Genomic DNA, 10,592 nt, shown 5'->3' on the forward strand with positions numbered 1-10,592 from the left:
TAGCAAAAGTGGGCATGTAAGTAATCCATACCCAACCCATACTCGTCATGACGCACTCGCATCTAAATCTCGTTTTTGGACGAGACTGACTTTATGATAAAAACTATCTTATTTACATTTTGTAGTCAATTTTGACACTATGATTAATGTTTCTGACTCATATCGATGCCACATAGGCCGTTTATAACCAGAGAAGTTGGTTCTAGGAGGCCGTTCCCCTTTATTAAGATGGCGTCTCATGGAGACATAACATGCTCAATTTGAGCTACTCCAGGAAGTGACGTTTCAGGCCAGCTCAGTGCTGCCCCCTCATTGAGTAACTGCCATTAGTTACAAAATTATTCTTATAACTTCTTCTGTGTGATTTAAAAATAATCGGTTCAAGGACATACATCTGGTGTATTAGAAGCAGTTATTGGTGCCATGATTGTCTTTGATTTTGTATTTTATTTACACAAAGATTTCACGAAGATTGGCATTTTTCCATTCACTATAATGGGGGATCCTGTTTTCTGCAAACAATGCCTGCAGTACCCCGGTCGCCCTTGAATTTCCGTGGTGTCAATGAGAGGGGGCAGAGGCAAAATCAAACTTTATACCGCATTGTCGTGCGCCTCTCAAATTTTGTAACAATGCGGAGGGCTCTGTATAGCTTCGCATTGACATGATTGGTTGACGGTACGTGGGGGCAGTTCCTGTATGAACACAAACATACTTCCTTGACAATAGCTCTGCGCTGCTCCGCGAAGCGCAAGAAGTAGGAATGCAGACATCGGATTGACCATGCAGCTCCTTTTAGTGGCACTGAGTGCTGCTTTTGCTTACTGTGAGTGAAGGAGCCTGTACAGAAGTTTGGGTATATCTCAATAGTGTAAAGTGGCTTCCTCTCCCATTTATCTGCACTAAGATGAAAATACAGCGCAGGCAAAAGCATCATGGTGGGTATTTTTCTGTGGAATCTTTCACCAGTGGAGTGGATGAGGGAAAGGAAATGTGGAAAGCAGCTGCTTTAGAGAATTGAGATGCATCTTCTATGAGAGAAAATCAAAGCCAGGTGGCCACCTATGAATGTCAGTTCCTCTGTGTTACTTTGTGTAACAGTCAGCCCAGCATGCGCATTCTTCCACCAGGTGTCAATGACTCCCATCCAACAGATATAACAGTGTCTGTCGTTGGGTTATTGTGGTCGCATGTGGGAGTTGAAGTGAAAGGGAAAGTCATAAGGTCTGATGGGATGTTAAATGGTTTTTCATTGGCCTTTTAGTAGATACAAGCAGGAGAAAAGTTCCCAATAGTCCTCATTCGTAATGTCTCACACATGATGAATCACACATGATAACAATGCTACATTTCAATGTTGTGGTGTAGCTAAATATTAGATGCACAGGAGAGTCCAACCTTACTGTGACTGGTATGTAGAAGTTGCAACCATGCATGAAATTATAAAATGAGAATTCATTCCTGCGGGAAAAGTTTATAAGGCTGTGCCAAACCTTGACACATGCAACAGAAATGTTCTGACAAGCCGCTGCAAGCCATTGAATAAACGGCCTATTCAAGAAAAAAGGGGAAAGTCCCAACTGTCCCCTCATTCTTTCAATGGAATACAGTACAACCCATTTCCTTTAAATTAGCTTTCCTCTTTGGAGAGTTGTTTTCACACTTGTTCGAGTTCTTAGATGTTTGAAATCAACTCTTTCGTGATAAAAAAAGGTCCAAAAACACCCCTGAGTACAGTAACCAGCTGAGGAACTACCTTAAAAAGGGCCATACAACACATACAAATGAGAAATGGTGATAGGTACAACCAACTCTTTCTTGGCCTACCACTCAGTCCATCACTTTTCCATGAAACAACCAAAAAATACCACTTTCTTTTCTTGTAGCCTTCCAGGCTTGAGTGGGTAGGAAATGTGGTGGGAGTTGGTCAACGTTCCATCTCATTTCGAAGATGCCCCAGTGCCCCTGAAGTGGACAAAGCACTGAGAAAAGCTCCATGGAGAGATGGGGATGGAATGGAGAGGGAGAACAGTTACTCGCTTGCCCTTTAGTTAATGGACTAGGCCTAAAAGCTCCTTCTCCTTTCAACTGCTCAGAGACAGACCGAGTAAAGAGGTCTGGCAGCTCTGCAGGTCCCATGTAACAGCTCTCTGGCTGTGTAAGCTAACCATCCCCTTTTATTCTTGCTTTGTCCAGTCCTAAGAGAGTTAGAGAGAGAAAGGGGACAGACATTAGAAGAACACTTAAGAAATTCAGCCAGAGAGAATGACCAAAAGATCATTCATTGGCCTGTCACTGCTCAGAGGAGCTGAGCTGGCCTGGTTTAAGAGCCAAACTGTAGTTACACAGAGTTTGGAAAACTGTCCTCTGTGCCAACTTGGTGCCCATCAGAATTCTACATCTCGAACCAAGTTAGCTGAACTCTGCAGAAGATTTGTATAGCTTTAGTCATAATAGTCAGGGCCTACGGAGTTGATTAACAATTGGTACTTTGGAGTGTACTTTTGACTTTGTCCCTTAGGACTCTGGCTCATGATATATGGGAGGAATGTGATTCATACAGTAAGCTGTCCTAGTACAAGCTTAAAACAGCCAGGCAAGGATATCTCCAAAATGCCAAAAGGGGAGAAGGATGAGGCAGAAGGGCATAAAGTATGCGCTTGGTACCGATAGGCCGCTGTCGCCTCTGGTCTAGGATTACCACGGAAATGCGATCATAAATCCACCTGACTAATCACCATGACAACTGCCCAGAGTGCAGGAACTCATGCCACAGCCGCTCTCCCAGTGTGGCATTAGTGTCAACTTTCGAAAATGTTAACTTTAACGACTTTACGAACTACCTCAAAGTCGCATGAGTCACTCGCATTAGAGCTGGATCCTTTTAGACACCATTACAGGGACAAAAACTCAGCATTTTGGGATAATCTGGCCCAACAGCAATTAAGTATTGGATGAGTGTCGACAAGCTGTGAAAATAAACTGTAGCGCAGTGTGTCGTGCCAGGGCGAGAGAGACAGAGATAGAAAGAGTCACCACATTCTGTCACTTGCAGGGAAACGGTTGGCTGAAAGTGTGAAATGCAGCGTGGCGTTGTTGGCAAAGGTTTCCCGTTGTCGGTGGCGACAACACAGTTATTATTAGACTTCATGTTTTATTCAAAGTTGCTCTTAGCACATGGCTTGTTTCCAATCACATAAGGTTGCTGTGCTGGTGGCAGACCAAACAATTGAGCATTAAAATGCAGATGCACCGAGGAAAACACACACCTGTCAGGGGAGAGGCATCCAAGCAGCACGTCGCTATATATCAACACGGCCTAGTGTGGGGTACAGCACAAAAGGTCAGAGCACGGCAGAAAATGTCTTCGTCTCACGCTACCACCATGTTCAATCTCAAACGTAAGCACGGTAGTGGGCTGGTGATGAAGCAGGCAGAGGCTCTCTGTTCTGTAGCGGTGTATTGTATTGTTTTAGTGGAGATGTAGCCTTCATGTTACTGGAGCCTGCGGCGTCTTCTATATCTCCGTTGTTGGCAGCTACTGCAGTGCTGATGTGGGAGGAGAACTGATGCCCCTAGAGCTGAGACAGTCAGCCTGAACACACACACACAAGAGTACACCATACGCAGTATATACACAGACAGAAGAACTGCAGCACACACACACACACACCACATCCACACAGCAAACCACATAGGTCCAACAGAGAGGTCAGCCCTGTGGGACAGCCATCAGTGAGATCCTGCCAGGCTCCTCTCTCTTTGCTGTTGTCTCCCACCCTGGGGTGTTCCACTAGAGGTCATCCACCACTGAGGGGTCAAGGTATAGTCAGAAGTCAGAATTCTACATGCATATTGAGTTGCCTCACACCCACAACACTCAAGGAACAGTTTGGGGGACCTGACCCCCAAGCTCGTAGCAGGAGAAAGGCTTGTCAGGTACAGTGGTTAGTGATTTACTCAGTTTACAGAGTGCAAAACGCCCATGGACAGGCTGAAGGGCACTTTGGAGTGATGAGCGTAGGTGTGTGTCACGCTAACGGAGAGGGCGGTTGTTTTTTTTAAACTCAGGAAACAAAGTTGCATGAACACTCACTAATGAAATCGTATCTGTCTAGCTGTGCGATTAAAGATGATTCAAGCTAAAAGGGTTCAAATGTCTTTTTGAACTTCGCAAACTCTTCGAAACACTTTTATGACATACACTCTCAGAGATCCTGTTACTGCAGGATCATTTGTAGAACATCTGTTTTATCACCCTTGTTCTACAACATGAATAGATTGTATGAGTTACTTGAATGTGCTGGCTGTAATGATTCAGTCTAAACACCGTCATACACTGTTATTACCAAGTATACAGAAACATTCTGTCCATTTGACCATGTCTAAGCGATGACGTTGAAAAAAGTTAACGCTGAAACCTATCGAGCGAAAGCACTTCCTTCTTATGAGTGAGCCATCCATGTGAGTGGGAGCGATATCTGCAACAACACTCTCACCCCTTGATGTTGGCACCCAATCAGAGCAACAGCTCCCATTTACAACTTCATATGACAGTTTCCCTTAACTTAGCATTAACTTATCACACTCTCTGTTACACACACGTTTTCTCACTCTCTTTCAGAACAGCAGCAGGAGGTAGTTATGAGACACACTCTTCTGGCAGATAAGCACAGCAGCCCCACAAAGCCTCCTTACTTAATCATTAACGATCGACTCCTTGGTAAGTAAAGATACCTACAAGGAAATGGGAGGACTAATTTGAGCAGGAGCTCAGAAGGTATCAGACACAGTTACTCAAAGAAGCAAGGGACAAGCACGTCTTCATACTGGGGTGAGTCAAGTTTGCTACTGTATCTGTCAGACCTATGTCACCAGCAATATAACTTATCTAGCTGTACTTTTAATGGTCCAGTGCAGTCAAAAACGTGATTGTCCTGTGTTTTATATAGACTGAGTGTACAAAACACCTGCTCTTTCCATGACAAACTGACCAGGTGAATCCAGGTGAAAGCTATGATCCCTTGCTGATGTCACTTGTTAAATCCACTTCAATGTGTAGATGAAGGGGAGGAGACAGGTTAAATAAGGATTTTTAAGCCTTGAGACAGTAAGACATGGATTGTGTATGTGTGCCATTCAGAGGGTGAATGGCCAAGGCAGAATATTTAAGTGCCTTTGAACAGGGTATGGTAGTAGGTGCCAGGCACAGCGGTTTGTGTCAAGAACTGCAACGATGCTGGGTTTTTCACGCTCAACAGTTTCACGGTCTACCACCCAAAGGACATCCAGCCAACTTTTCAAAACTATGGTGTGGGATGGAGTTTTGGCCTTTCCATGGTGACATCACCATGTGGTAAATTAGTTAATAGACCAATAAGAAAGACCGTTCCAAACCTCTCTGCCAATAACAGCTAGTTTTCAGTTTTCCTCTCAGACCACTCCCAGACAGTCCTAGCAAACTTCTTGCTTGAGGAATTGCTCTTTGCTAAGAAGCTATTTTTGTTTATTTTTGACAATTTTAATTGAAAACTATCACAGTAAAGTACTTGACCCTTGTGTGGTGTTCATGTTTTTGTTATTCACCCAATGTTCACGGGTCTGATGAACCCACAACATTATTGGGTTTTTAAAACAATACAGCCATAACAATTTACATAAAAATACTTTGATGTTTACTTATATCAATTACAAGCAATATAGACAGCATACATGGCTAATATTTGCCATTTACCTCTGCTAGATCACGTTTATCATTAAAAGCGCTATTTGTTTTTTTAAATAAAATAATAATCAAGACATGGGGGGGAATGAATCATGTTTATCTTAAACAAATATAAATTAAACAAAGTTTATCACTATGTTTATTGCTTTGAACTGAACAAATTGGAAGGACACATTTTACATACAGTATTTAATGGAAATTATAAATGAGCCCCATTGAACACAAATTAAGGCCAGTCTACACACCACATGAGGACAGAGTTTTACTGTGTGTGTTGCAAATGTATTTCTTGCACTTGATGCATGTGTACTGTGTCTTCCTGTCCTTCTTGGGTCCACACACATTGCAGCACTTCTTCTTGTTGCTACCGGCTGAAATCTAGAATGATAAACACTTAGTTCAGGAATTTCACTAACATCTCACTCACTCACAGATATAGTTACAGCAGGCCAAGGTAGGAGAGTCAGACACACACACACATGCAACATCACTCACACTTACTTCTGGTATTGGAGGTGTTGGTTCTGTGTGTCGGGCGGATGGGGCACCAGCATCCTCCTCACGATGGCTGCAGAAGCTGGGGTCCTTGGGATATGTTGTATCCTCTGGATTTGAGGTCTTACCAATGCCTTGTCCAGCTCCTCGAGAAAGAGCCGTCTCTGCAACTTCCCTTGTATGCCAAGATGTTGAAGAATATTACAAGTGTCCAGCGTAGGGTTCTTCTTTTGCAGCTGTGGCCGCAGATTCTCCCATCCCTATGCAGCGTACTCATGAGTACCACATTTTTGCCTTTCTTTGTCACATAGGACACTAGGGACGTGTCGGCCGTGAACACAAACTTAGAGGAATTGATAGGCCTGCTCCGTGTATTAAACAGCTGAGATGGGAGCTCTGGCTTGTTTTTTCGTATTGTTCCTACCATCGCACGCTACCTCTTGAGAACTCCTGTCCCAGCTTGTGCGAAGTAAAAAAGTTATCGCATGTGATGTTGTGGCCCGCATCGCTTGGTTCTTCTCAAGGGCTCCTCCATCTTGCTTCCCCGTGTACACTTGCAAGTTCCACGCATATGATGAAGCAGAATCACAGGCAGCCCAGATCTTGATTCCATATTTTGGGGGTTTAGGCGGCTTGTACTGCCTGGAGGGCAGTAATGTTGGGCCCAGGGTTGTAAAACAGGGGAAGGCGGTCCACCCACTTGTCCCAAACTGACCTGATTGCAGCTAGCTTGTCTCTCTGCCGCCGAGCTGGTCTGGTGTCTCGGTTATCGAAGCGGATAATCCTGGAATTAATGTGGAAGTTTTCCGGAGACATTGTTCTATGGAAAAGTTCTCTGCCAGTTTTTGCATCCCACAGGGATTCTGTGGATTCCCCACTGGATCTGAAAACACCAGCAAGGCTAAGAAACCCAAAGTGTGCATGTAAATGAGTTAAGTTCATCTCCTTCCATCTCTCTCCAAAAACATACCTTCCCTCCAAATTAGTGCAGTGCAGAATGATTTTCTGGATGGTGTCTGGGATGAACATTTCAAAAGAAGACTGTCCTGCACATGAGTAACCGCCATCCCCGTCGACCCTGGTTGCATCCATTTGCAGCCATGCGGGGTGGCTCATTCCTTGGGCAAGAAGAGCATCCAATTTCATATTTCATCCATATTTCTCCTCCTGCAGACTGCTGATGAGCTGGTTGCTGACGGGCTGGTCCTGGGGCTGGCTTCTGACAGGCTGGTCCTGGGGCTGGCTGAGGGTTAATCTCATCCTCTTCTTCCAACTCACTGTCAGATTCCGAATTGAATTCTTCATCTTCCAAAGTGGAAGACGGTCCTTCCACACTAGCTTCTCTCTCTGCAAAAAAAAATATTTCTAAGGCCCTCTGCCATACTGATTGATTGGGGTAAGGAGCCCCACATGCAAATGTATTTCTTTGCTGTGTCCCTTCCCCAATTCTGGCTGGGGTGGATTGTGGGAAAATACTGCATTTTTACAATGTAACGAAATGTACTGTAATAGCACTGTGCAGGTTCCCACAAGACATTGTAGTTGCCCACGCTACAAAGGGTAAAGAGTGGGAGACAGGCAGACAGGCAGGGAGACAGACAGGTTATTGGTGCTATGTTGAAACAGCAGGCCCAGGGAGGAGAACGAGTTGTAATATCAGAGAAGACATCAAAGCTATGAAATGACACATAATCATGTAGTAGCCAAATGTGTTATACAAATCAAAACAGATTTTATATTTGACATTCTTCAAAGTAGCCACCCTTTGCTTTGATGACAGCTTAGTAAACATTGAAAATGGGTCCCACAGACCCGAACGATACTGAGATAAACATGGCTGCATTGGATCTTAAAGGAAAAACTATTGGTCTGGGAAGCACAATATTACGCAGTGTACTCCGCTTATAAGAACAATTTAAGACTCCGGAGGACAGAAACATTCTGATACAATGTAAAGAGATTGGATCTTAATTTGAACCAGTTTGTTACAGCAGGGAAATGATCAAATACACAAAGTTTTACATTTCTTGCAATGCAGAAAAGTTCTCCTGCAACAGGATCATACATCTGTACGTCTCTTGGAAGGATCAATCAGTTAAATGAATGCGTGCACTGTGTTTGCAACAGGTGAAGGTGAATATCGGGTAGACTGGGTGAGAGTGACACACTAGTGTAACATGACCAATGTGTAACTTGTGTGCGTCTATAGGAGATCAAGTCAGGAGACACAAGATGAACCTGTTCACCCAGCAAACTGTGATGCTTTGGCTCTGTGCTGCTCGCACACTCACAACGGCAGGTAAGTAAATCAAGTTGAAACTTGACTTTTAAAGGCACTCTTAATTTGTGTAACACAGTGTTTCCCAACCCTGGTCCTCGATTACCCCCAACAGTACACATTCTCATTGTAACTCTGGATGAGCACAACCAGTCAATCAACAAGTTTTCTTTACAAGCTGAAGTTTGTGACTTGCAGTACTAATACACAGCCGGCCATAACTACACAGTTTCTGAAATGATATACTTTAGATGATTTGTATTTCATGTGGATGGGTCTTTGGTACTTGCCAATACAATAATGTAGCTTGGGCCCCCACACTAGTAGGCTCATAACACCAAATGGAACGGTTCGAGTCAGGAACGAGCATTAGTTGAGCACAGTCATTCCAAGAGAGCTAAGTGAAGAAACCAACTCCAATATCTCCTTATTCCACAGAGCTGGTGAAGCTAACCACTGTTGACTCTGTCGTTGTGCCATGTCACCAGAGTGTCACCCTCCGATGTGACATCTCCACCTTCCAGGAGGGGCTGTCAATCTATCATATGGCCTGGGTCCGCCAGGACGGGAAGCACCTGTGTGATGTTAACAGAACTGGAGTGACCGGGACCCACCCAGGGAGCACACCTAGTGCCATGGAGTGTCGTTATACCCCACAGACACAGCTGACCCTGACTCTGCTGCAGGTACAGCCACTGGAGCAGGGAAAGTACTTGTGCAAGCTGCGCTCCAATCATGGAGTAAAGGAGGCCACTACAACGGTGAAGCTGCAAGGCGAGTGTCCTATCCCATTCTCACTCATGTAATACTGTCATAACCTAGACCTCTGTCATGCATGTAGTCCAAAGCCATTGACCAGAGGCTGGTGGGAGGAGCTATAGGAGGACTGGCTCATTGTAATGGCTGGAATGGGATAAATGGAGCGGTAGTCATGTTTGATTTTGTTCCATTAATTCCATTCCAGCCATGACATTACAATGAGCTAGTCCTCCTATAGTGAACATAGCTAATGGATAATTGTCTAACCACCAGGAAGTACAAGGGACTTTACCGTGCCTCCACTGAGCAAAATGTATGACTAATGGTGTCAGGGGGCTTACGGAACCGCATTGCACCATTTCTCAAGAACTCTCCAACCTCAGCCATATTCTTTGTGTTTTAAAAAAAAGCTTCTCTGTTTCCATTCAGAGTGCTACAGGGAGGCCCAGCCCAGCATCAGTGATGAGGGCCCGACCTGCACCTTTACTGGGGTCTACCCTGATGGAGAGGTGCACTGGTTCCAGGGATCCAACAATGTGACTGGGGACCCTAAGATCAAAACGATACAAGTGAAGGATGGAATGTTTTTGACAATAACTAGTTCCCTGAATAGAAAGACCGTCTCTGGGGAAGGGGCCTACAACTGCTCCCTGTGGATCCCCAGTACCGGAGCCTACCTGACCAGCAGCTTGGTACCAGAGCATGGTGAAGCCAGGGTTGAGGAGCCCAATGCCAACGGGGCAGGGGCCATAGGTTTTCCACACAGAACCATTCTAGTCCTCCTGAGTACTCTCTTCCTGGTGTGACGTCTTGAAAACATTCACAAATGGACCAGGAAACGCCAGGATCAATTAATAAGAATATGGAAGAGCCATTGTGTGGAAACCTTTCATGGTCCAAGGGTTTCCTTGGCTGCGTAGAACAAGGAAATGATGGCCAGATGAGAGGCTGATAACCTGGTACAAATCAGTGTATATGTAACGGGTAGAGCTGTCAACCTATTGTGAATGCACCATTGTTGGTCTGCCAGTGCCAGGTGTATGTGATTGTTCATTAAAAACGGCAAGCAGCAGTAGAAACAACAACAAAGCTTACTTCACCCCCATTTCGGTAAACAGCTGATGGATGGGGCTGGAGAAATGTAACCATTTCAAATTCATAGAGAGAGCTTTGGATGCATGGACCCGCAAAACACCAATCTCAATGTCAACAGTGAAGAGGCGACTCCGAGATGCTGGCCTTCAGGCAGACTTCCTCTGTCCAGTGTCTGTGTTCTTTTACCCATCTTAATCTTTTCTTTTTATTGGCCAGTCTGAGATATGTCTTTTTCTTTGC

At 44.6% G+C, this 10,592-nt stretch overlaps 1 protein-coding gene across 1 annotated transcript; it reads left to right on the forward strand.

Annotated features, from left to right (window-relative positions):
• The first annotated feature begins 4,751 nt into the window (after positions 1 to 4,751).
• Positions 4,752 to 10,151, forward strand: LOC111982292 (uncharacterized). The gene is made up of 4 exons (XM_024013849.2): positions 4,752 to 4,834; positions 8,430 to 8,519; positions 8,937 to 9,272; positions 9,687 to 10,151. Exons 2-4 carry the CDS (start codon positions 8,453 to 8,455, stop codon positions 10,061 to 10,063), a joined length of 780 nt encoding a protein of 259 aa, XP_023869617.1. The 5' UTR covers positions 4,752 to 4,834; positions 8,430 to 8,452; the 3' UTR covers positions 10,064 to 10,151.
• The last annotated feature ends 441 nt before the right edge of the window (positions 10,152 to 10,592 follow it).

The sequence above is a fragment of the Salvelinus sp. IW2-2015 genome, linkage group LG21 (genome assembly GCF_002910315.2).
Source record: "Salvelinus sp. IW2-2015 linkage group LG21, ASM291031v2, whole genome shotgun sequence".
NCBI lineage: Eukaryota > Metazoa > Chordata > Actinopteri > Salmoniformes > Salmonidae > Salvelinus > Salvelinus sp. IW2-2015.

Excerpts from the sequence above, each read along its gene's own strand:
- LOC111982292 (XM_024013849.2), top strand. The coding sequence starts at position 8,453 with ATGAACCTGTTCACCCAGCAAACTGTGATGCTTTGGCTCTGTGCTGCT. Across the intron at positions 8,520-8,936 it reads TCGCACACTCACAACGGCAG|AGCTGGTGAAGCTAACCACT; the intron begins GTAAGTAAATCA and ends CTTATTCCACAG. Across the intron at positions 9,273-9,686 it reads TACAACGGTGAAGCTGCAAG|AGTGCTACAGGGAGGCCCAG; the intron begins GCGAGTGTCCTA and ends GTTTCCATTCAG.